Raw genomic sequence first — 27,524 nt, 5'->3', positions numbered from 1 at the left:
TGTTGCCCTCAAGGAATATCTGATTTTGTTGGTGTCTTGGATCCAATGCTGGCAGGCTGGGTCAAGTTTGTTTTCTTTCTGGAAGCAAAGAAGGAATCCCACCCGCTTGCCGAAAGATAAAAGAAGTGAGTGATTTTGGGATCTTTCTTGATCTGGGCTTGTTTGCAGTTAATGTTTGTTTTTGTTTGGGCTTCAAGAGCTTGGGACTGTAACCATGCTTGGTGCCCTTCTTCATGCACCACCTCTTCCTGCAGTCCTCCCAATTTTCCCTTGATAATACTCTCTCCGTTTCGCTGCGCCCAGGCCATGAAAAGGTGTTCTTGAATTTTTTATGCTTGTCCCTGTGCATGCCTGCTTCTTTCTTTTGCTTCCTGATACTTACTGGTCACTTGCATGTGGTTTTCTGCCCCTTCCCACTTTTGCACCTGCTTGCCCCCGCTCCCCGCTCCCCTCTCTCCTTTTCCACCCCCTCCCCCCCCCAATTTTTTTTAAATAAAAAAAAAAACACCCTCTCTCTGTCTCTTCTGCAGGCCCCAGAATTAGTGTGTTTAGGGGGATTCGCTCTTGAGCTTTAAAGAGGGTGCCGAGCACATAGCAACAGTGCTCAGTGTGTCTGCCAGTCCGTGCCACCATCATTGCAGTGAGAAGGGGACCCCTGCAGCCCTCACATCCGTGGTGGCTGCCACCTTGCCCAAAAAGCATCCAAGTGTAGGGAGCAACACGTGGGACTCTTTGGGAAGTGGACCTGTCTCACATGCGTGGAAGCTCTGTGTCTTCTTTCAACCCTAAACACCTTTCCATAGGAACATGTAGATGCAAAACGCTAACAAGAGATGGAGAGAAGAGAGAGAGATAGGTGTATTTTCAGTATATTCATAATGTACAAAAAGGCACAGATTCTTGGCAAGCCCTAGGCTGCCCATGAAAAGGTGTTCTTGACTCCATGAAGTCCTTTTCTAATGATCCAATCGATAAGGGACTGAATGCCTAACACAATGTTTGGCTGAGCCTTTTATAGGCCAATGAGAAGGCCAGCAGAAAAACACTAGAAAATACTAGGTGCAGCCAATGACTCCTTCAGCTACTTGAGTATCCTGCCGACCTGTCCTGCTACCATAGTGATCCTAACTAGTCTGTTTATCTGCTGCAAATCAGTGATTAGCCTTGGGATGAACATGTCCATGTGCATTGTTGAGAAGACATCATCGTCTTAGAGTCCTTTGGTACTTTAAGATACACCCACATGCCCTCTTGTAAAACTCTTGGGGTCCGTAGCTGGTTAACGTGGTACTGAGCATGATCTTGAGCACTCTTTACACTTTTCCTTGCATTTTTCAGCATATCTTGCATATCCTGCAAGAAATCCACTGTTGTTTGCTACTTGACCCTTGAAGCCCTACGGCAACGGGTGACTTCGACTGATAACCGTACATAAGCATAAATGGGCTAAAACCAGTAGCCGCATGACCATGATCTGAAGATGACATGCTCAAGCGTGTTTCCAACTTGGAGAACATTGATTGCCAAAATTGTGCAGGGAATTTGGAAGGGAGACTTCAAAAAGCAATGCTACAAATGGAAGAATGATCAAAAGGAAAAGGGCAAAGGAAAAGACAAAGACAAAGATGAAGCCAAAGATGCAAAGCCAAAGGGCAAAAGTGGAGTCAAGATTGAAGAAGTCAATGTGTCACATGCAGGTGACAGTGAGGATGAAGTCCTATTCACGTCTTCACTTGATGCCCATTCACTCCTTGCAGGAGATGGTCATGGTATGCACTCATGGATCATCGATTCAGGTGCCTCCTTTCATGTCACAGGTTGTAGAGACTTGTTTGTCAGGTATACTGCTGGCAATGAAGGAGTAGTTTATTTGGGTGACAACCATGCATGCCAGATTCATTGACAATCTCCTAAGGCAATCCATAGAGCTTATACAACTGCTCCACAAAGAGCTGAACCAACTCGTGACTCTTTACTGACGACTTGGTAGGGATAAATCTAGCCATCTTTGTCAATCGGTCAACTATGACCCAAATTGAATCATGGCCCCTACTAGTCCGGGGTAATCCAACTATAGAATCCATTGAGACACTTTGCCATTTGTTCTCAGGAATTTGCAAGGGATATAACAACCCTTTTGCTCTTAAGCTTTATTAAGCTGGCACTGGGTACACTTTCGCACATAATCCTCAACAAAGGATTTCATGTGCGTGTCATGTGTATTAAAAGACTAAGGTTATGTAAAAGGGTAGGAGAAGGGTGTGTGTGTGAATGGACTTATGGACCACTAGCTCACCTATTTAAAGGTGGAGCTAGAAGGCATTTTGATATAAGCAAAAGGCCAAGTTGTATTCATAAGCAACTTAATAAACAAGATATCCATATGGACAAGCTGAAGAGTGGTGGAAGCTTTGAAAGAGGCCTCTTGTGGAGATGAATCCTGCGCGTAAGAGGCAAAAGACTAGGCGGCTACTGGTTTTCTCCATGAAAGCTTGCTCAAGAGCTTATTAATAGTGTTCATAAACACTAATAGTGTTGATTAACACTAATGATGCTACTAATCCAGCAAAGGGGAGCCATTCCAAAGTGTTTCTAAACACTAAGTGTGTTCTTAAACCTAGCGGTGAATCTAATCACTAATACAAGTGTCAATTGATGCCAAAAATGTGCTCTTAAGCACTAATAGTGTTGCCAAACACTAATGGTGATCTTAATCACCAAAAAAAGTGTTCCTTGACACTTATGAAGCTTTCTCCATCAAAATTAGTGGTTGGGCACAAACCCTAAGTGCTAAACCATAAGCTTCACAATCTTAATCTCCTTTTTTATGCAACATCCTTGGCTTGATTAAGGGTTGTTGCACTCTCATAAGCCTTTCTCTTTCTACTTAAGCCAAATCATCACAAATTTTCTGGTTTTCTTCTTCATAAATCAGCCCATTACTCTCTTGTAATCTCCCTTCAATACCCAATGTCAAAGGAAAATACCCAAATTAAAAAGTTCTCAGGAGAGGGCTTCCACACTTGCAAGTTCTTGTCAAGTACAAGATGATGTCCAAAGGTTTTTGGCCATTCATCTCCGGCACTAAGGTTATTGATCAAACTAAGGCTGAAGATATTGAAGATGATGAGAGGGTACAAGCCATCATCATGCTTCATCTTGATGAGGCTCTTATTCACCATGTGGACCAGCTTCCGACTGCGAAGGAGAAATGGGATGAGCTTGACAAGCTCTATGGAGCTCGTGGTAAGAATTCCAAGATCTCACTTAAAATTGAATTTTTTAGCTTGGAGCTCAAAGAGGGAGATGGCATTGGAGCCTTTATCTCTCATTTGAAGGGCCTTATGGCTCAACTTGCATCAGTGAATGCGAGAATGGATGAAGATGATGCAGTGGCTGTTTTGCTAAAAGCAGTCAAGAAGGTGTACCCCACCTTAGTCACCACCCTGAAGAACATACCTAATCCCACCCTTGAAGGAGTCATTCAATCTTGTCTTGATGAAGAGAAGAGGCCAAAGGGAGGAGCTGAACCTTCAAGTGCAACAACTTCATCGAATATCGAACAAGCTTTGTCACATCAAGTGATCAAAATAAGATGTGTCCATTGCAAAAAGGTGGGTCATTTGGCAAATAATTGTTGGATCAAATATCGCAACAAAATGAAATGTAACAAGTGTAAACAAATGGGACATATCACTTCTAAATGTCCTAACAAAGAGTCAGAGGCTAACTTTGTATCAGCCTCTAACTCCACTGAGAAATTGTTTTAAATCTCAATGTAACAACACCTATATTCCTAACCCTGTACGCCTAATGTTATAAAGGCAACCTATGTCCAATACCACCTATTCCAATTTTTTTCATAGTTGGTATTGAGGGGGAGTATTAAAAGACTAAGGTTATGTAAAAGGGTAGGAGAAGGGTGTGTGTGTGAATGGACTTATGGACCACTAGCTCACCGATTTAAAGGTGGAGCTAGAAGGCATTTTGATATAAGCAAAAGGCCAAGTTGTATTCATAAGCAACTTAATAAACAAGATATGTTCTTGTATTTTGAGTCTCTCTCCTCCACTCATATTGATCTAGCATAAGCACCACGAATTTTATCAATGTGCACACATGGACATGGTTGATTTCTAGTGCTAATCCCTGATTTGATAGGAGATAAACATTAGGAATTTAGGATTAGGGTAGTAGCAGCCTTGACAGGCACCGGAAGACATCTATATGGATCAATATCCAGTCGGCCAAGCATAGGGGGTGAAACACCTTAGGTTGGTTGTCCATGGAACTGGCCGACCAGCAATCGGCTAGTTGATTAAGCTTCCAAGAGCCTATAAAAAGGCAAGGCATTGTTCTTTGTTGAGTATGAGAAGGTCTTTAGGTTATCTTTTGGAAGGCCAAGGGCCACAGCCTTGTACAGTCCTATGGACAGTTTTGTGTGCTATCTAATATACCGAAAATATGGTCAGTTTTGTGTGCTCTCTCTCTCTCTTCTCTCTCTATATTTGTTGGTGACTTGCATCTAGGTTCCTATTCAGTTGCTTAGGACTGAAAGAAGACACAGAGAGCTTCTGTGCATATGACAGGCGTCCAATAGATGCCGACCAACCAAGGCCAAGGTTCTATGTATGCATGGGTGCCTAGCACTAGGTGCGTCATGGCACTCATGCAATATCAAAGCTTGGACGTTCAAATCATTGGGCACACAAACCTTGCCATCCTTGAACATTAATCCATCTCTAATGGAATACTTTTGCAATATCTTTCTCTCAGTAGCACTCATCGGAGTATCCGAAACTCTTAGATCTTGTGGGCCACAACAACCGGCCTGGACAATTGCGAAATTTGACCAAAATGGGAATCGTGTTGGCAACGCCCTTTGAGAGATGGATAGAGGTCTGACTATTGGAATGATCGTCTGTCACGTGCACACCAGTCAGGTGTACAGTGACATGGCATCATTAGCATCATCAGATTCATCAGATATTTTACCAGCATTTATCAGGCATTATTCAGGTATTTTATGCATTTTAATAGGCATTTTTGGGGCAGCCGACTAGCTTTATTGGAAGACATGTACTGGCCGACTGCAGCCATCTGGCCGACCAGCCCTCTCACCCACATATATATAGGCGCCTCTCCATTCAGCATTCAGCACCTCAGCATAGCAGCATTCAGTCATCAGCAAGTTCATCAGTGAAGCGCATCCTTCATCTGGATCAGCAGCGTTTCAGCATATCATCATCAGCAGCAGGTACATCTAACGCATCATCATCAGCAGTAGTTACAGTTAACGCATCTCCATCAGCCATCATCATCAGCAAAACGCAGCGAGTTCAGCCCAACAGGTCTGCGTTTCATCATCCCTTCAGCATACAGCATCTGTTCCCTAAGCCTCCCTTCAGCGTTTCCTTCCAGGAGACAAGGGAAGGAGTGGACAGCAGTTCAGCCCGCATATTCAGCATATAGGTAGCATATTCAGCATTACAGATCCATTTGGATCTCATTGTAACATCATTCATTCATATAATATAGCTGCATTGCATTGACACATATCTGTTTGTCTCTTAAACATCATTAAGTGCAGTTTAGTTAGACTAAGGTTGTGATTACTACGGTCATAAGCTCCTACATGTCACATTGGTATCAGAGCGTTACAGGGTAGCCAGCCTTAGAGCATGTTCAGTTCATCAGTCATTCAGTCAGACATCATGTTAATCGCTTCCGCATAGTTAAACCCAGTTCTCAAAATTTTGCAAGCCACCCTTAGGGATTTTCCCTTAGGTATGCATCAGTAACCCATCCATCTGCATTCTTGCACAGCATATAGGGTTGCACATGGCTTGCATAGCAGACAGTCATCTTAGCAGTCATCTTAGCAGTCAGTCTTGCATACATGTTGCCCATGAACTCTCAGGGAAGAAGGACATCCATCATCAAAGAAGGACATAAGTTTTGGCTTCAACTGGCAGCAGCAGCAGGGAGTTTCTCTTCCACAGAAGACGGAAGTTTGCTCCAACATCGCCTCAGGAGGTTCAGAGCTTCAGGTACGACGGAGATGGTAGGTGAAAGGTTTCCACAGGCAGGTCAGGGGTGCCTCAGGTATTTGCCATTCAGTTCCCGCAGTACATAGAGTCTTGGCTCAAAGGATTTCACTCCTGCAGACGGCCTCAGTCCCGGCAGCAGCAGACAGAAGGGGGCAGTGGTTCGGAGGAGAAGGATCACAGAAGAGTCGAAGGTTGCCAGGTTTATCACCCAGCAACAGTTTAGCAGCGGGGAATGTCACGTGCACACCAGTCAGGTGTATAGTGACATGGCATCATTATGGCATCATTAGCATCATCAGATTCATCAGATATTTTACCAGCATTTATCAGGCATTATTCAGGTATTTTATGCATTTTAATAGGCATTTTTGGGGCAGCCGACTAGCTTTATTGGAAGACATGTACTGGCCGACTGCAGCCATCTGGCCGACCAGCCCTCTCACCCACATATATATAGGCGCCTCTCCATTCAGCATTCAGCACCTCAGCATAGCAGCATTCAGTCATCAGCAAGTTCATCAGTGAAGCGCATCCTTCATCTGGATCAGCAGCGTTTCAGCATATCATCATCAGCAGCAGGTACATCTAACGCATCATCATCAGCAGTAGTTACAGTTAACACATCTCCATCAGCCATCATCATCAGCAAAACGCAGCCAGTTCAGCCCAACAGGTCTGCGTTTCATCATCCCTTCAGCATACAGCATCTGTTCCCTAAGCCTCCCTTCAGCGTTTCCTTCCAGGAGACAAGGGAAAGAGTGGACAGCAGTTCAGCCCGCATATTCAGCATATAGGCAGCATATTCAGCATTACAGATCCATTTGGATCTCATTGTAACATCATTCATTCATATAATATAGCTGCATTGCATTGACACATATCTGTTTGTCTCTTAAACATCATTAAGTGCAGTTTAGTTAGACTAAGGTTGTGATTACTACGGTCATAAGCTCCTACATGTCACATCGTCTCCAGTCCCATTTGATCCCTTTTATACCACGTTTTATAGCATATTTATATGATATTTTTGGGTATTTTTCCCACCTTTTATCAGGTATTTTTCCTAGTCATGGACTTTGTCCTCAGTCGTGGCTTTTTATGTTGGCCAACCAGCTCCTTCATGATGTATATAAGAACAGGCTTTTTGCCATATAATTCATTCATCATTTTTGCTCAAGTGTTGGTTCTTGCCTGGTTGCTCCAAGTCTCTCCTCTTCTTCCTCTTGGTGCCTTCAACTATTCTCTCATGGTATCAGAGCCTTTCGGCTCCTGCTTGGCTTCGGGCTTTGCATCCAGGGGGGTGATGGAATGGATTCTTGCCCTCCGCTTGTCATGTTGCCTCATGGTAGTCTATTATCCCACATAGGGGGTTGGGGTCAAATTAACCCCTCTACATAGGGCAAAATGCCCTTGGTCTTCCCTCATGCCCCACCATTATTGGTGGTCTCATGGGATGTTTGGGTAAGGAGAACCCGGCCGATTGATGACCGTCTTCCACGTGCTGCGCCTTCATTCACTCAGTGCTCCATATTCTTTCCAGCCCTCCCTCCATGCAGTTTAACGCAAATCGCAATTTGTTTTGCTTTCTATACTCTGTCCCTACCCCGGCCTAGTGGCAGCACCGTACACTTGCTCCATTAGCCCCTCTCTCCCTTTCTTCATCGCGCATCAGGTTAGCTCCCGTCTTCACCTGCGTGCCTTGATCTCCGGAAGGAATACAGTTCTACATCTTGTTTCACCTCGCCTAGTGTCTAGGGAGGAGTGGGCAGCCCCGAGTACCTACTTGCAGCCTTTCCGCTGTAAATTCAAGAGAAGGATTCCATGGCTTCTACACTGATTGTTATCTCTTCATCTATTCCCCAACTTCCAAAGGAATCCATCCTAGATGGGACCAACTACCTTGATTGTTGCAGATGAAAACTTTACTCTGGTATCATCGGCTATGGGGTATTATTACTGGGGCCAATGCCCAGCCAACTGCAACTTCTCCTCGGGCTGAGATTGATGCCTGGCTTGATAAGGACGCTGGGGCACATGCATTTATCATCTTCAACATTAAACCCTCTTTGCTCGTCAATTTGATGACAATGGTGAGAAGACCGCCGCAGAAGAACTATGGGACACCATTCGGAGGAGGTATCATAGAGATAACCCTACTTAGAAGATTGCCATGGAGAATTAGCTTGCCAACTTGAATATCTCCGATATTGCCAGCATCTTGGATTCCATCATGGAGCTTGTTACCATCCACAAGCAGTTCGTCTCTTTGGGGAGCAAGGCTACTGATGAAGACTTTGTTCATTGGCTCCTCGCTTAATTGCGAGAGACTTTCTCATCTTTCTATGATATTATTTTACTTCTTTCCTCTACTCCCGATTTGCATACTTTTGTTGGTATGCTTTATGATAGAGCTACGAGGAAGAAAACAAGCCAGGTTGCTTCCAAGACCCTTCTGGCAAAGGCAATTGGTAGTCTAAGGTTTCCAACAGCAAATGAAGTTGACTCTAAACCTGCTAACAATCTTGCTCATACGGATCTTACTTGTCATTATTATGGTAACAAAGGTCACATTCAGCCTGACCGTCGCAAGAAGAAGAGAGAGGCGGTTTTGCAAAGAAGCCCACCAACCGATCCCAGAGTTCTTCTTCCACCAAGGAGACTATCTTCATCGGCATTGAGGAGCTTCCCGCGGACTCACTTGTTGCTGCCACCTCACGTCTTATGGATTGGGTGGTTGATAGTGGGTGCACTACTCACATGACTCATGACAGCTCCATTCTACATGACATTTGGCGTGGCTCTTCGAAGGTGTCCATTGGTGATGCTTCCAACCTTTAGGCCTCTTGTGTGGGTAACGTGCGACGTAACTCTTCTCTTGGCCAACCTTCTACCATTTGGGACGTGCTATATGTTACCAAGCTCTCTAGCAATCTGCACTCAATGTTTCGGATTGCAAAGAAAGGCTACGGTGTCTACTTTGACAGTTTAGTTCTTGAGATCATTGACACTAGCACCTTGCAGATTGTTGCCAAAGGTGTACATGAAGGAAGTCTTTAGAGGTTGAAGGACTTTGATGGCTCTTTGAATGAATCACAGTCTCATTTACTACAACTTGTTCAAAGCTATCATGCTTTGGTAGCTGAGGAGGGTACAACATTGTGGTATGCTCGCTACGACGTACGTGCTTCTCTTCAACAATTGTCTTCTCAGTAGATGGTCGAGGGTCTTCTGCATCTGAAACCCTCCCACTCCACTTGTGTGGCTTGTTTGCATGTCCAATGTGTTTGTTATTAGAACTGAATGCTATTGATTTTGCTATAGGGACTTTTTCCATTCTAGGATGGGAAGCCAGCTATGTAGTAAAGTAAGAAGCCAAGTGAAGCTTAGACAAGATACACTTTGTATATCACTGCATTGAAGAAGGAGAGACACCACTCCCATGGATTTGCAGCATCACCAATTGCTCAAGGACTCCCGAAATCAGTCTAGCCTTAGTAAGAAGAAGGCTTGATGTGTAGCATGCAATAGGTTGACCGTCGTACCACACCACAAAGCCTTCTTTAAACCTTTGAGTTTATTCAATCCACTTTACTTTGAGAGAGAAGAGTAGAGAGAGAAGATAGATAGTCAACACCAGATTGGGTCCCAATTACCCACTAAAGGCGCCTCCCCCCTCCATCCCCTCCTCCTTTCTTGTGACGTGCATAAGTTCTGGGTAGTCTTCTTTCAGCCCCTAAGTACTGCATAGGAATTCTTGATGCAAGAACCATCAGTATAGACATAGAATAGAGAGAGAGAAGTGGCTGTATTTTCAGTATATTCATAGATTACAAAAAGGGTACAATATCTTTGACCTTTGGGGAACTCTGGATGCAAGAACAATCAGCATAGAGAGAGAGAGAGAGAGAGAGAGAGAGAGAGAGAGAGAGAGAGAGAGAGATGGCTGTATTTTCAGTATATTCATAGAGTACAATAAGGGTACAATACCTTTGGCCTAAGCCTGCTGAACCATTTGCTGTCCCAGGCACCTTGAATAACTCTTCAATGACCACTATGCAAGCCTAGAACTGTTGATGGTTGCACATATGCTGGCTGAATGCTGAAGAGGATCTTGTGAGAAGCCCGATGAGTAGCCTTGTGATGGAAAGGCTCTCTATGTTGCTTGCCATGCAAACAAGCCACGCAAGTGGAGTGGAAGTGTTTCAGCTACGAAAGACCCTTGACAATTGCTGAGAAGATAGCTGCTGAAGAGAAGCATAGTTCAAGTGCCCGTAGCGAGCATGCCACAATGTTGTATCATCCCAAGCTACCAAGGCACAATAGCTTTGAAGAAGAAGTAGCAAATGAGACTGTGACTTATTCAAAGAGCCACCAAAGTTCTTCAACCTGTAAATACCGCCTTTCTGTACACCTTTGGCAACAATCTGCAATGTGCTATTGTCAATGATCTCAAGAACTGAATTGTCAAAGTAGACACTGTAGCCTTTCTTTGCAATCCGAAACATTGAGAGCAGATTGCTAGAGAGCTAGGGAACATAAAGCACATCCCGGATAGTAGAAGAGGCCTCAAGGTTGGAAGCATTGCCAATGGACACCTTCGAAGAGCTAGGCGGAATATCATGTAGAATTGAGCCGTCATGAGTCATGTGATTAGAGCACCCACTATCAACCACCCAATCGGTAAGGCGTGAGGTGGCAGGAACAGGTGAGTCCGCGGGAAGCTCCTCAGTGCCGATGAAGGCAATCTCATTGGTGGAAGAGGAACTCTGGGATTGGTTGGTAGACAGAGAGGTTTGATTGGTGGGCTTCTTTGCAAGACTACCTTCTCTCTTCTTCTTGCGATAGTCAAGCTGAATGTGACCTTTGTGAGCACAATAATGGCAAATAAGATCCTTATGAGCAAGATTGTTAGCAGGCTTAAAGTCAACTTTGTTGCAGGTGGAACCCTTAGACTGCCATTTGCCTTTGCCCTTGACCGTGAAGAAGGGTCTCGGAAGCAACCTGGCTTGTTTTCTTCCTCGTAGCTCTACCTTGAAGCATGCCAACAATATTATGCAGATTCGGAGTAGAGGAAAGAAGTGAAATAGTATTATAGAAAGATGAGAAAGTTTTGGGTAATTTGGTGAGGAGGTGATTAACAAAGTCTTCATAAGCAGCCTTGCTTCCCAATGAGACCAACTGCTTCTGGATGGTAATAAACTCCGTGATGGAATCCATGATGTTGGTAGTATCGGAGATCTTCAAGTTGGCAAGCTGATTCTCCAAGGCAATCTTCTGAGTAGAGTTCTCTCTATGATACCTCCTTTGAATGGCATCCCACAATTCTTGTGCGGTCTCATCAACATTGTCATCAAATTGATGAGCAACAGATGGTTTTGTTGCATGGGCGAAAGCTTTATTGCTTAATCCACAGCCCTAAGCTTGATTAAGAACAAGATGCTGATTAATGAAAATGATTAAGATAGAGGAGAGGAGAGAGAGAGTTGGTGTTAGGGTTTTATTTGTATTATGGTACAAAAAGGTGGTGATCCCTGGCCTTCTACGTGCTTCTACTGACTTCTAAACTTCTTCACAGGTTATGATTTATGCAAATGATGACTTCTACATATATATGGCAAGAAGGTGCACGTCGGTTCACTGCACTGGTGTTGACCTGTTGTGACGGTGAAGGAATATTGCCAAAAATGCTATTTTAAATGCTGTGCTGAATCCCTTAGTTGTCCAATCTGCTGGCCGACTGGTTGTAGCTTGGCGATCGCATGCTTGGGTGCCCCATTGGCTACTGGTTGCTGTATGGAAGCTCTTATGGCTGCCGACTAGGTGCCTAGGCCCTCGAAGGTCCTTTATGATGCTGTCCTAAAGAGAGAAATGCTGAGGTTTATGCCATGGTACGGGCGTGCATGTGACATCCCCTCCTGCTAAACTTGATGACGGGGTGGACACTCTATCATCCTTTCTTCCTCCTTGGACTACTTTGACTTTATGCTTGACTTTGGCTCTTTTCTTAAACACCTTCCCCTTCTGATCTTCCACTTCCAAGTCTTGCTGAAGAACTGAGCATCTATTCCACTATTGTTCCCATGCTTGCTATTCCTTCCCCTTAACACAACGGCGGGTCACGTGCTGGAACTGATTATGCCCGTAGCTAGGCCTTTGGAACTGATTTGAGAGCTAATGATGTACTGATTCTGAGTACATACCCCCAGGAAATGCTTTCCTCCAGCTTCGCCTATTGTAAACCACTCCTCATGCTACCTTGACTGCATTCTTATGATGGATTTGTGAACCTCCTTTGGACTATGCTTAATGGCTGAGCCTGAATGCTCTGATACCAATGTTGCGTGCACGGAAGCTTTACTGCTTAATCCACAGCCCGAAGCTTGATTAAGAACAAGATGCCGATTAATGAAAATGATTAAGACAGAGGAGAGGAGAAAGGGAGAGTGTTGGTCTTAGGCAACTTCTTGGCCCTTGGTCCACCCCATAGGGTGACCTTTGGCCTTCTACATACTTCTTTCTATTGACATCTAAATTTCTTCAAAAGGTTATGATTTATACAAATGATGACTTCTACTTATATATAGCAAGAAGGTGCAGGACGGTTCACTACACGGCTATCGGCCTGTTGTGGACAAGGAATATTGCCGAAAATGCTATTTTAAATGCTGCGTTGAATCCCTTAGTTGAGCAATATGTTGGCCGATTGGCTGTAGCTTGGCGAGTGCATGCTTGGATGTCCCATTGGCTGCCGATTGCTGTATGGAAAGTCTTATGGTTGCCGACTAGGTGCCCATGCCCTCCAAGGTCCTTTATGATGCTGTCCTAAACAGGGATTATGCTAAATATGCTGAGGTTTATGCCATGGCACGGGCGTGCATGTGACAGCCGCTTTTGCTAAACTTGATGACGGGGTGGACAGTTTGTTATCCTTCCTTCGTCTGTGGACTACTAACTTTGACTTTATGCTTGACTTTGATACTTTGCCTGAACACCTTCCACTTCTTATCTTCCACTTCCAAGTCTTGTTGAAGAACTGAGAATCTGTAACTCTGTTCCACTACTATTCATGCTTGCTATCCTTCCCCTTAACACATCAGCAGGTCACGTGCTGGAATTCATCATGCTGTTGCTAGGCCTTTTGTCACATGCGGAAGCTCTGGGAGTCTTCTTTCAGCCCTAAACACCATCTTGGAACATGCTTGATGCAAAACGCATACAAAAGATAGAGAAGCGAGAGAGAGAGAGAGAGAGAGAGAGAGAGAGAGAGTTGAGTATTCAGGATATTCTATAGTACAAAAAGCTACATCTTGGCTAGCCCATGGCTGCCCCTCAAAAAGGTGAGAACACCTAATCTAATGCTACTCTATGACCTAGTCCAAGGAAGGACTGAATGCATCACAAGAACTAAGCCAAATGCTGTTTATAAGCCTTTGAAGACCACTTGGACTGCTTGACTTGCTATCAGCTAGGTCCTTGGACAAGCACCCCACACATGCTATAGCCGACCATAGTTATCAAGTATGAAACGAAGGTACGAAAAAACGGTACCGATACCGGATTTTTAAATTTTGAAAAATAAGTTCGATTGAGGTACGATCCACTTTAAAAAACACTTGAAAAAAGGATATTTATACACATTTAGAGATGCAAAGTCTAGAGAAGTTGTAATTTATCATAAACTAGAAAAAAGTTAAAACACTAGTACAAAAACTCGAGAGTCATGAACAATGAACATTGAACATGCCATAAATAAGAGTCATGGCCTACGGCCTACAATAGGAAATACAAAAAAGTGTGTTGTGATTAGTCACAACACTAAGTACAAAAATGTCGAGAGTCTAGACTCTAGACTCTAGTCCTCTGTCACATGCACTCTGCACTTGCATGGTGACAAGATGGCTCATCATCATCAGTGCAACATTGTACATTATTAGTACCCTTTAGGATGATATGTGTCGTACGTCGTGACCCCATTGTAATCCTCAGTCCAGGATAAGTCAGGCACGAGCTACGTAGGTCATTCCTCAAGGCTCAATGACTTCAGCTTCATCTACCACGTCCAGTTATTGCTCATCTACAATATCTTGTAATGCTTGACCGATGTAGGGCTTCAACCAAGAAACATGGAAAACATTGCGCAGAGTTCAAATGTCTGGAAGCTTAAGCTGTTAGCAATCATCTCTTGTTTGTACCATAGTACTCAGTGAGGGTCTCTGTTGTGCATGTGCCCGCTCAGGAGTCCTCTCCATTTTTCCATGTTTTTTCTCCCTGTTTTTGGGTCGTGGGGGTTGTCTTGTGCTGGCCGACTCCTTCTGTTGTTGGCCGACTCACTCTTTTGTTGGCCGACTGCTCTCTTGTCCTGGCCAACTGCACATGTGTTGGCCGACGACTGGTCATTTTCTCAGTCGTGGACATGCATGCATCTAGTCGACTGCTTTAGGGCTAGCCGACGAGCACTGTAGGGTGGTATAAATACCACCCTTGCTCCCACACTCACTTTTGTATCGAATCTTCGTGTATATAGCAGAGTTTATACAACTTTCTCTCTCTACACTTCTGCATTTTGTTTCTCAGAGTAGTTCTCTCATTTTTCACTGTGCATTTCGACATGATATGAGAGCTCTAGGTGGCTTGAAGCTTGGAGACAGTGGGAGCTTGAGGGTTTGTTGAGTTTTGGTGCTAATTGGAGAATTCTTGGGCTGTTTGGGACTTGGAGATTGGGTAGAAGGCGGCCATTAGTGTCGGATAGCCACCTTGCATATTGTTTGCAGCCTCTTCTTCATTTTTTTTTCCCACCCACCCTCCCTTCACAAGACCTTGTGAACCCTTGAGATGGTAGATTTGCTTGAGAATCCCCACTCTCCCCACATTCCCGGCGGATCGACAGTTGGACGGGACCAACTATGGCATATGGAAGGTAATGATGGGGTCTGTCTTGGAGTCTTATGACTTGGCTGATTTCATTGTGGTTGGTGTTCCATGGCCAGAGTTGGAGGACGGGGAGCTTTTACCCTCTACTCGGAAAGAACGGGAGGCTTAGGCACAGTTATGGGATCGTGTCAATGCCCGTGTGCGTCCTTTCATCTTCCTTAATTGCACACCCTAGGTGATTAATCATATCAAACACATGACGCTGGCCAAAGGGATTTGGTAGCACTTGGCTTCTGTGTATAACAGGGTATCACCCATGAAGCGGATTTCCTTGGAAGTGCAGATGTGAGTGATGAATCCTGCAAAGTCTCCGACGATGCGGGAGCACATCAACAAACTCCAGGCTCTTCAGCAGGAGGTTCTTCAGGCTGGGAAGGAGATATCTTCAGAGCACATGGCCATCACTTTGTTGTCTCATATGACCTCTCAGTATTCAGCTTTCTACTCCTCTTTAATCACCAGTGGGAGGCTCAGCACCATCACATGGGAGGAGCTTGTGCCTATGGTCTTGGACCAAGAAGAGTGTTATACGAACCCTCCACAGGGCGGAGGTTTTGAGGCCTTGATTGGCCAGCGGTTGAAAGGCTGCAACAAGGGCAAAGGGAAGTCTTCTGAGTAGGAGCCTAGTTCGGATCGTGACGCCTTGAAGGTAGAGCGGACCTGTAACCATTGTGGCTAGAAAGGCCACTATTGGAGGAAATGTCCTCAGCGGAGCACCAAGCAAGGTAGTAACTGTGAAGACTCTTGCTTTTGTGCACTTGGAGATTATGGACACCAGAGTTTCATCTTCTTCGAGCAGGGAGGCGGTTGCACTCACCACTAGGGATACTTGGGACTGGATTCTAGACAGTGGTACTTCCAGGCACATGACTCCTTCCCGAGAGTTATTACAGGATCTTCGAAGGGACGCAAATCACATCCTCATTGGTGACAAGTCTACTATCCCTATTCACAGTGAGGGCAGGTTAGAGATCATTCTTGATGGCAGAGGGGGGAAGCATTCCTCCCAGGTTGTTTATGTTCCATCCCTTGGTTTTCATCTGTTGTCAGTGCATGAGGTTTGCAAGACTGGCGTACGCGTGGAGTTTGATGAGCATTTGGTTGCTCTCCGGGACAAAGCAACATGCCAGGTTGTATGGGAAGGCGGAGTGGAGAATGGGATCTTTAAACTCTCAGCATTCACGTTATATAGTCTTGTGGGTTGACTACCATGAGTATATAACATGCACGTTCCTAAAAGGTGAATTTAGGCATGTTCCTGGATTCATCTAGGTATATAATTCAGCTGTATTAGCGGACATGCAGATTTCACATTGTGAAGTTTTCGTCCGAGTTGCGGCCAGTTGATATTGTGCTAATTCTTTCTATCTTTAGCGGTGCATTTGCCCTATCAACTAGTTATTTGCTGAACTTATTCTTTCTATTTGCTACTTCCCTTAGTGCTAGGCTTCATTATGGCTGAGTCTGCCCTGCATCTCTGGAGGTTTGACAGAAACTCAGTACGAAGGGCTTTGTGTGAATATATGCTCTTATGTGTGTGTGTGTGTGTGTGTGTGTGTGTGTGTGTGTGTGTGTGTGTGTGGAGTGCGTGTGTGAGAGCATATCTTGATACAGAGTTCTACACCCACTATTGGGCACTGATGACGTTAGTGGGGATGTCGTAGTATCTAGTCCATACTATGCATAATGGAGTTGATTGTTATATAGTCTTGTGGGTTGACTACCATGAGTATATAACATGCACGTTCCTAAAAGGTGAATTTGGGCATGTTCCTGGATTCATCTAGGTATATAAATTCGCAGCATTCTCTCTTACAGGTTCTCAGTTAGGTGATTTGTGGCAGTTTTGTCATGATCACTTGAATGTGGATACGCCGCGGTAGGCTTTCCAAGACCAAATGGTGGATGGCTTGCCAGATGTTGGCAACAGGCAGGGACATACCAGTATAGGTGAACTATGCTTTGATGTCTCGTGTCATTCGGGACAAAGAGCCTATTGCAGTTAAGGAAGCTCTTTCCCAGGGGACTTGTAGAAAAGCCATGCAAGTGGCATATGGTGACTTGCAGGAGGAGGTGTATGTTGAGTAGCCTCCAGGCTTTGACGTTCCGGGATCAAAGGGGGTGGTTTACAGGTTACGGAAGGCCTTGTATGGTCTTTAGCAGGTTCCGAGGACTTGGCATACCAAAGTTACAGCTACTGATTCTTGTGAGCAGGTTGATGCCTCTTTGTATTGGAAGCTTGTTGGTTCATTGATTTGGTTGTTGAACACCAAATTGGACTTGAGCTTTCCAATGGGGCTGTTAAGCTCATTCATGCAGACACCCTTGAAGACTCATTGGGATGCAGGATTGCGGATCTTGGGATATCTGTAGGGTACGAAGGATCTTGGACTCTTCTGACCCAAGAGGGGGAACGACGGATGGAGTCAGACTACAAGGTTGGAGTGACTCAGATTTGGGAGGAGATCCAGACACGAGGAGATCTACATCAGACTACGGATTTACCCTTGGCTTAGGAGCTATTTCATGGAGCAGCAAGACGCAGCCAACTATTGCCTTGTCTTCTACAGAGGCAGAGTACAGGGTTGCTTGTGGTGCTGCTTGCAAGGTGGTGAGGTTGCAGAGGTTACTTGGCGAGATTGGGTGATCTTTGAAAACGATTGTGGTCTTGTTGGCCTTCAAGGACGGTGACACTATTCTCGTAATAAGAAGTGGCGAGAAATGGTGGCCAATTGCTGCCTCATACGAAGTCTGACCACTGCTATATAAGTGAGTGTCGTTTAGGATGGCCAGAACCTAAGGAAGATAATGCTCCCAACTCGATTGCCTGTTATGGCAATACGACTTGAGAACATCAAATGCTAGTTGATTATATATTTTTGTTTGGCCATCTGTCTGTGGATGGAAAGCACTGGATAGGTGTAACTTGCTCACAAAGTTATCGAATAATGCTCTGCAAAAGTTCGAAGTAAACTTGGGATCCCTATCTGATGTTATTGTCCTTGGCAATACACAGCATTGATGTAGAGCTCATTGTCTCGTAATAGTTGCAAGACCTTTTCAACATCCCGCTCATGCTGCTCTGTCGTAGTAGAAAAGATGAGTATATCATCTAAAAAGATGAACACACACTTTCCAATGAGCTTCACAAAATCCCGAGACATCATCTTGTTATATGTCATCGGTGCATTGGTGAGTTTGAATGGCATCACCACAAACTCGTAGTGGCCACGTTTAGTCCTAAAGGCTTTTTTTGGAATATCAGCTGCCATAAAGATCCAAATCTGATGATAGCAACTCTAGAGATCTATATTTGAAAAGAACTTCGCACCATTGAGTCGCTCAAGAATATACTCAATCGTGGGCATTGGGAACCTGTGAGCTTATTGAGTGCCGTGTAGTCCACGCATAGTCGTGTGGACTTGTCTTTCTTTTGCACAAATAAGATAGTGTAGCAAAGGGTGAGGATGAGGGCCGGGGAGTAACTGGGAAAGGTGTTACTCTAGTTCTTCCTCCAATGCCTTAAAAAGGCGATAGAGGAACTTACTGTGTGGTTCATTCCCAGGGACCAACTCAATGCAATGACCCTCAAGGCGACTGGGTGGGAGTTGTGGCGGGAGGTCATCCTTTAGCATAATATCTTGAAAGTTGAAATGGTGCCAGGAGACCATCCAGCTTTTGCGCCAAAGGGTTTGTTGGTTGACCAAGAGGCTGTTGGCTACGGACATAAAGCAAAGCAATTTGGCCCTTTTTCTGATGGCTCTTTTGGCGTGGAGATGTGAAATGAGTGGAATGCCGAGAATGCTCCTATCCCCGGACCCCACGAATGAAGACAGGCTGAGGAACACCATTAACAATTGTGAAAGTGTCCTGCCTCCTGTGAGGATTACTGTTATTACTTAGTATTTCATCCACTATCTGTGTATTTAAGACTGAAACTGAAAGTAAACTCGAGAGACTTGAACACAGATGTTTGATTGAAACTGTGATACAACAGGCTCCTTATATAGGAGTCCAAGAGACACGAATGAAAAGACACATCCCATGACCAATAGTCATGACTCTAGGCGAAGAGACACATCCTTTGGACGAATAGCTGCAACCATTGGGTGAAGAGTTGCAACCTTAGAGCGAAGGGGTGTGACCAGTCGTCGAAGGAGTGTGGCTCTTGATGAAGAGGCATGTCTCTAGAGCGAATAGTCGTGACCATCCAAGTGTAGGGGTCCTCTGTAATCATGTCACTTCAGTATCTGTAACCATGAGGAGACTGTGTATGAACTAAGTCACAATCGTGACATTCCCTTCCATTTAAAATAAAACCCATGTGATTAAATGAGAGTCTGTCGTCTGCCAAAGAATTCTTGGAGGAGTTGAGGATATTGTTGCATTTCTTCATCTGTCTGCCAAGTAGAATCTGACTCATCCAAGTCCATCCACTTAACAAGAAATTCTGTAGTAATCTTCCGTCTTGTTTCTTTCTGACGAACGTCAAGAATCGTCTCAGGAACAAGAATAATGTGATCATCTTCAATCTCAGGAACATAAGAAGATAACTCCGGAATAGATGAATCTCCATGTATGTAATCCTTGAGCCAAGAGATGTGAAATGTCGGATGAATTTTTCCCCAAGATGGTGGAAGATCCAACTTATAACTGACAACTGAAATCTTCTTTATAACTTTAAATGGACCATAGAAACGCGGTCGCAACTTCGGAAAGACTGACTTTACTGTCTTATATCGATGCGGTGCAACATAAAGCAAAACCAAGTCACCTTCTTGAAACTCAGTATGCCTTCTGTGCTTATTTGCATACTTTTGATACTTCTGCTGAACATGAACCAGTCTGTCTCGAACTTGCACAAGAATATCTTGCATTTCTTGAATCAACTGATCTGCTAATGCCACCTTGTGTTGAAGAACAAAGTTTGTAGGCACAAGTGGAGTGTGACCATATGCTGCTTGAAAAGGAGTCATTCCAGTGACTGAATGTGGAGAATTATTATAAGCAAACTCCACAAGAGGCAAAGCTTCTTCCCAAGAAGCTAATCTTGTCTGAATATAATGTCTAAGCATTTCTTCCAAAATTTGATTTACTCGTTCTGTCTGTCCGTCTGTCTGAGGATGATAAGCAGAAATGAACAAGAGATTCGTACCAAGGGATTTGAATAAGGAAGTCCAAAACTTCGGATCTCTGTCAGAAACAATAGATCTTGGCAATCCATGAATTCTGAAAATATGCTGTACGAACAACGCTGCAAGATCTGGAGCAGAAACTGTCTTCTTGCAAGGAATAAAATGTGCCATTTTGGAAAACCGATCAACCACTACTAAAATTTGAGCATTGCCTTTCTGCGAACGCGGCAAAGTAGTGATGAAATCCATGCTTATGCTTTTCCATCTTTCCTGAGGAACTGGCAAAGGCTGAAGCAATCCTTGAGGAAGTTGTCGTGAAGCTTTCATAATTTGACAAGAGTGACAAGCTTTAACAAACTTAATAACATCCTGTTGCATCTGAGGCCAAAAGTATGTTGCTGGTAACAGACGATATGTCTTGTTAATTCCAGGATGAGCTGCAAAGGGTACTTCATGATGCTCTTGAATAAGGAGTTTTCGCAAAGATGCATTGTGAGGAACACAAATGCGATCTAAGTAATAAAGTAAATCATCTGCAATTGTATATGCGGCAAACATATTCATTTCTGCAACAGTAGGATGAAGAGATTTGAGAGCTCGAAAGACATCTCCAAAGTCTCTATCTGTCAAATACTCATGCTTAAAACATGTAGGAATCTCCATCTGCACATTTGAGATAGCAAAGTTCGTAGCTCGAGGCATGCGGCTCAAAGCATCTGCTACCACATTCTGTAATCCAGGAACATAGAGTATCGCCATGTGAAAATTCGCCAAAAATTCAACCCATCGTCCTTGACGAGGATTCATCACTGGCTGAGTAAAGATGTAAGTCAAAGACTGATGATCTGTCTTAACCACTGAATCTGCACCAAGAAGATAATGCTTCCACGTTCTATAAGCATGAACAATTGCCAAAAATTCCTTGTCATAAACGGGATATCGCATTTGAATAGCCGAAAATTTATGACTATCAAAAGCAATAACACGATCATTCTGCATAAGAACGCCTCCAGATGCTCTATCCGAAGCATCTGTCATGACGTCAAACGGCTGAGTTGGATCCGCAATAGCCAAAACAGGCGTAGTTGTCAACGCATGCTTAAGATCATTAAAGGACTTTTCAGCTTCAAGTGACCAGTGCAATTTATCTAACTTTGTAAGGGCCGTCAAAGGAGCAGCAATATCTGAGAACTTGTGAACCTTGGTGTGGTAAAAATTTGCTAATCCCAAGAAAGATCGCACATCAGAAATTGTAAGTGGTAAAGGCCAATCAACAATGACCTTTATCTTCTTAGGATCAACTGCAATACCATGTCTAGAGATGATGTGTCCAAGATATTCCACATGATCTTTGAAAAATTGACTCTTCTTCTTGTTGATGTACAAGACATTCGTACGGAGTACTTCGAAGACAATCTGCAAATGCTGCTTGTGATCTGCTAAAGTCTTACTGAAGACCAAAATGTCATCCAGATAAACGATGACAAACTTATCCAAGTAAGGACCAAAGATGTCATTCATCAAAGTCATGAAAGTAGCTGGGGCATTGGTTAACCCAAAAGGAATGACCAAAAATTCATAATGTCCATACTTTGTTCTGAAAGCTGTCTTATACTCATCTCCAATTCGAATCCTGATTTGATGATAGCCGGACTTCAGATCAATCTTCGAAAATACCTTCGCACCAAGCAACTGATCAAAGAGCTCATCGATGCGAGGCAAGGGGAACTTATTCTTGATTGTCTGCTTATTAAGAGCACGATAATCAATGCAAAGTCGCATAGATCCATCCTTCTTCTTGACCAATAAAACTGGAGCACCAAAAGGACTTTTGCTTGGACGTATATGACCTTTATCCAACAACTCTGCCAATTGTCTCTGAATTTCTTGAGACTCTGAATAAGAAACTCGATAAGGAGCTCGAACTGGCGGTGGTTGTCCAGGGATTAGATCAATCGTATGATCTACAGAACGTCGAGGAGGCAATGTCGTTGGCAGCTCGTCAGGAAATAAATCCTTATAAGGTTGAAAGAAGGGCTGCTGTAAATAAGAAATATCTGATGGCGAGGATTCCGATTGGTCAACTGTATTGTCTTCTGCTTCTCGCAACATAACTAAGGCAGAAGTGCTGTCGCGTTTACGCACTAAGCGTTTGACTTGCATAGCAGAAACCACAGTAATCGGCTTAGAATTAAACAGACCTCATAATTCCATTTCTCGATGATTACTTAATTAACAAACATAAGACAAATGCTGATAGAAAGATTGAGTTGTTTGCATTGAGACAAGGGCCTTGCTTAAATAGAGGTTGAAAGGTACAAGTGAAGAGACACATCCCTGGGAAGGGGTGTGGCTTTTGAGTCAACGGTTATGTCCTTTGGACTTAGGGGTGCGTCTTTTAATGAATAGACATGTCCTTTGATAGTGACCCATGTGTAAGGGTGTGACCCTTCACAGGTGTCCTTTCAGTTAATAAGGGATTAAGGAGTAATTAAGGAGAGATTAAGAGAGTTAATCACAATCGTGACACTCCTCTTTAGCTTTTTTTTCTTTAGTCTCAATCTGTTGCTTGAGCAATTTGTTTTGTTCCAAGATTGCTTTGACGAAATCTTCATTGAATTGTGGGAGTGTTTCTGTGGTGATGGTGTCTTCTTTGTTGATCTCTGCTATATCTTCTTTGTAGCTTTCTGAAGAAGTCTCTCTTGACATTGTGGGGACTTGGGTGGTTTTTCGCGACCGCAGTTTTACCATCCACGGAATGCTCTCACTTGTAGGGTACCAATGTAGCATGAAATAGGTTGACCGTCGTAACGCACAACAAAGCCTTCTTTAAACCTGTGAATTTATGCAATCCACTTTACTTTGAGAGACAAGAGTAGAGAGAGAAGATAGATGGTCGATACCAGATTGGGTCCCAATTACCCACTGAAGGCTTCCCCGTGCAAGCAGGAGTACTTGTTTGTATTTCTTTGGAGAACTTTGCACAATGACAATGAATGATGATTGAGGACCCCCAACGCAAGGATGAGGAAGACCGAACGCAGGCTGAACCATAACCATATGCGAATAACTATTCAATGACCACTATGCAAGCCCGGAACTGCCGAGGGTTGCAGACTGTAGCACAATAAAGTACTGAATGCTGGATGTATGCATAAGAGGCTGGAGGCTATAGGCACACATATCTGCTCTTGAATGCTTGAGGACTGAATTATGATTGATGATTTATGCCATGGACAGAGCACTTCCTTATATATGATTGTTTGCTGCTGGCCGGTTTGCTTCAGGAGCTGTCGGCCAGATGGACAAGGGAAAAAATTGCCATAATTAGAATTAAATGCTGTGCTTTCTTCCATGTATGTCCCATCTGCTGGCCAACTGCGTGAGGCTGAATGACTGGCTGTTTGAAGGCCCCTGTAGGCTGCCGACTGGATGTATATGCTTTCCATGATGTTTATATGATGGTTGACTTGATGACTTTGGTAGCTATGCTGGCCGACATGCTCTTGACGGGTGGCATAGGGTGTCTAGCCCCATATGCAAGGCAGTGCCTTATGGGCTGGCCCATACGCATATGCCCCTAATGATACTAACTAATGCAATACCTAGTGCTAAAGCTCACCTCTACATGTATTATATGATGAATTCTCCAAGTGGGTAAGAGGACTGACATTGCCGGCTCTAAGGCTTGGCGAGTGACCTACGTAGCTCGTGCGTGACATGTCCCAGTGGATTGGGGTTCACAATGGGGTCATGTCATGCGACAAAAATGTTCCTAAAAAGGGTAATCCTTCTATACAATTGTTGCCTGGTCTTGGGATTTGTGTGAGCAAGAGGGGGACTGTTGTGTTGCTAATTGGTGGACTGTTTTGGGTTGATTGGGAAGAGAAGGTGCAAGAGGAAGGCGGGCTGATTTGCTGGACAGCCACTTGCAGGTATCAGTTCTTCTTTGTTCCCACCGACCCACCCTTTTCAGAGTACATCCCCGCAATGGCAGATCTGTTAGAGATGGCCGAGAGACATGTGAAGATCCCGACACTCCGCAGGTTCCCGGTGGACCGTCAGTTGGACGGGAGCAACTACAGCATATGGAAGGTTATGGAATCTGTTCTGGAGTCTTATGACCTCGCTGATTCCGTCGTTGTTGGTGTTCCATGGCCGGAAGTAGAGGAAGGGGAGTTACCGTCAACCCGAAAGGACCGGGAGGCCCAGACACAGATGTGGGATCGTGTCAATGCCAGGGTCCGTTCGTTTATCTTTCTCAACTGCACACCACGGGTAATCAATCATGTAAAGCATATGACGCTGGCCAGAGGTATATGGCAGCATTTGGCTTCTCTGTACAACAGGGTATCGCCCATGAAGAGGATTTCCTTGGAAGTACAGATGCGGGTTATGAGCCCTGCAAAGTCGGCGACGATGCGGGAGCATATTAACAAGCTGCTGGCTCTTCAGCCTGAAGTTCTTCAGGCTGGGAAGGAGATATCGTCAGAGGACATGGCCATAACGTTGTTGTCGCACTTGCCCTCTTCGTACTCAGCATTTTTTTTACTTGTCTTTGATTACCAGTGGCAGGCTCAGCACCATCATGTGGGAGGAGCTTGTGCCCATGGTCCTGGACCAGGAGGAACGATTGACGAACCCCCCTCCTCAGGGTGGAGGTTCGGAGACCTTAACTGGCCAACGGTCGAAAGGCCGTAACTCGGGCACAGGGAAGGCTACATCGGAGAAGTCTTCTGAGAAGAAGTCCGATGTTGACCGCGAGAAACTGAAGGCAGAGAGGACCTGTAATGATTGTGGCGAGAAAGGCCACTATTGGAGGCAGTGTCCCAAGCGGAAGACCGAGAAGGGTGAAGAAGACTCCGGCTTTTGTGCACCTAGAGGTGATGGACACCGATGCTTCATTTTCTTTAGGTAGGGAGAAGATTGGAGGACTCTCCCCAACGGATACTCCGGAGTGGATTCTTGATAGTGATGCTTCCAGGCACATGATTTCTTCCCGTTCTGGTTTACAGGATCTCTGCAGGCTTTCTGGTCATATTCTTACTGGGGATACGTCCACTATCCTAGTTCACAGTGAGGGCAGGTTGGAGATAGTTCCCGATGGCAGAGGGGGGAAGCATTCCTCCCAGGTGTTGTATGTTTCGGCACTTGGTTTTCATCTGTTGTCAGTGCATCAGGTTTGCAAGACTGGCGTACGGGTGGAGTTTGATGAGCATTTTGTTGCTCTCCGGGACAAAGCAACAGGCCGAGTGGTTTGGGAAGGCGGAGTGGAGAATGGAGTTTACAAGCTTTCATCACTCTCTCTCCGAGGTCCTCAGGTTTGTGATAAGTGGCAGTCTGGTAATGGCCACTTAAGTGTGGATACGCTGCAGGTGCGGGCTTTCCGGGACGAGATGGTGGATAGCTTGCCAGTAGTTGGCAGCAGTTGGCAGGAACTTTCCAGTACTGATGTTGGTAGTTCTTGTGTTCGTCAGTCAGAGGAAGCTGAACAGGTCACTTATGCTGTGATGTCTCGTAGTGTTCGGGACAGAATTTCCAGTAGTTGAGGATGTTCTTTCCACGGGGACCTTTCGGAAAGCTAGGTAGGTGGCAGGTGATTACTTGCAGAAGGAGGTGGTTTCTCCAGGCTTTGTGGTTCCAGATTCAGAGGGGGTGGTTGACCGGTTTCATCAGGTTTCCAGGACTTGTTTGTGCACCGTAACAGGTGTTGATCCTTGTGAGCAGTGTGATGTCTCTGTGACTCGGAAGCTGTATGGTTCATTGATCTGGTTGATGGACACCAGATTGGACGATGAGGCAGTTGAGCTCATGGTTGCGGATGACTCTTTGGGAGGCAGGATTGCGTTTCCTGTGGTTTCTGCGGCATGCGAAGGATCAAGGACTCTTGTACACAGGAGGGGGATTGTTGGATGGAGTCCGACTTCACAGTTGGAGTGACTCGGTTTGGGGAGGAGATCCGGACACGAGGGGATCTACTTCAGGCCCAAGAGCAGTTTTATGGAGCAGTTGAAGACAGTCATCTTTTGCCTTGTCGAGAACAGAGACAGAGTACCGGGCTGTTTGTGTAGCTATTTGTGAGGTGGTGAGGATGCAGAGGTTACATAGCAGGTTTGGGCTTCCACTGGAGGAACCCATGGTCATCCAGAGGCACTTTGTTCGTGAACAGATCGTTGCTGATGACATCCTGCTAGAGTTCTGTTCGACGGAGGACAGTACGGTGGACCTCTTCACGAAGTCGCTCTCTCAGGATTTGCTCAGGCGGCACCCCAGCTCCCTGTGGTTGGTTTCACAGCCAAGAGCTGAGAGGGGGTGTTAGAAGTCATCTCCTGTCCAGTTTTATACACCAGGGCCTTTGTTGTGGGTGTGCCCGCCCTTATCAGGTGTTTTATCATTTTGCCTCACTCCCCGCATTTTTCCCCTATTTTTTCCCATTTTCTGTGGCTTGGGAGGCAGCTTTGAGGTGGCGGGAGGGCCCAGTTTGCTGGCCGACTGAAGGCACTGGTCCACGACTCCCTTACTGAGTTGGCCAACTGCTGATACACTGGCCGACTGGCTGTTTTTAGTTGGTTGTGGAGATTCAGCACCAGTCGGCTGCCTACAGCAGGCCCACTGCACATGTGGGGGCATATAAATAGGCCCCCACCCCCATACCACATTTGTATCATATTTGGGATCTTCTTGTGTATATCAGAGCAGAGTTACACGCCTACATCTCTCTCTCTCTTGTGCTGTTTTTCTGCATGCGTTTTTTGCTCTCGTGTTCCCAGATCTGGTCATCATCTCCGCTGCGTATTCTGACACCCCCCACCCCCTTTCGCGTTGCCTCACCCCTCCCTGCTTTTTCGCCGCCGCCTTACGCCTCCCCTCTTTCTGTGTTTTTCCGCCCCCTCTGTTTTTCTCTGTCTTCCGCCTTTCCCTCTCCGCCTTTTGTGCAGCTCTGTTCTTGGAGGACTCTCCGCTTTCGCTTCGCCTTTGACCTAGCTTCAGACACTGATGGAGGCTCCTCCCGCCCCACCTCAGAGGGACTCTTCCGCAGCCCCCTCGCCCGCCCCTGAGGATACCCCCATCAGGCTTTCTCTTTCGCCAGAAGAGGAAGCGAGCCTTGCCGCAGAGGTGGAACGCCTCCAGGCACATTCCACCATCTGCCCTATAGTCGGCACTCGCCCCAGCAGAGGAGAGATTTGTTATCTTCTCCAGGCCCGCCTTCTTGCAGATGTGGGTAAGATCCAGGACGTTCTGTTCCTGGGCCGTGGACACTACCAGATTGAGTTCGAGACAGCCCAGAGCGTGGCCCAGGTCCTAGCCATGAGTCCCCTTGACATCAGGGGCGCTCGAGCATTCTTCAGACCTTGGTAGCATGGCTTCGACCCAGCAGCAGCCGAGCAGGGGGAGCACCTATTCCATG

The 27,524-nt window shown here is 45.2% G+C and overlaps 1 protein-coding gene across 2 annotated transcripts in view; it reads left to right on the top strand.

Annotated features, from left to right (window-relative positions):
* Positions 1–27,524, top strand: part of LOC147620894 (uncharacterized) — a 54,215-nt gene that overhangs the window by 1,295 nt on the left and 25,396 nt on the right. For both annotated transcript variants that reach the window (XM_086825161.1, XM_086825160.1), the window contains exon 3: positions 56–125. In XM_086825161.1, the coding sequence (XP_086681287.1) occupies positions 56–125 (70 nt within the window). The remainder of the gene's footprint in view (positions 1–55; positions 126–27,524) is intronic.

Source organism: Cibotium barometz, chromosome 31 (assembly GCF_041138505.1).
Source record: "Cibotium barometz isolate CiBa-2024 chromosome 31, ASM4113850v1, whole genome shotgun sequence".
Taxonomy (NCBI): domain Eukaryota; kingdom Viridiplantae; phylum Streptophyta; class Polypodiopsida; order Cyatheales; family Cibotiaceae; genus Cibotium; species Cibotium barometz.
This window is presented reverse-complemented; position numbering and strand designations above follow the sequence as displayed.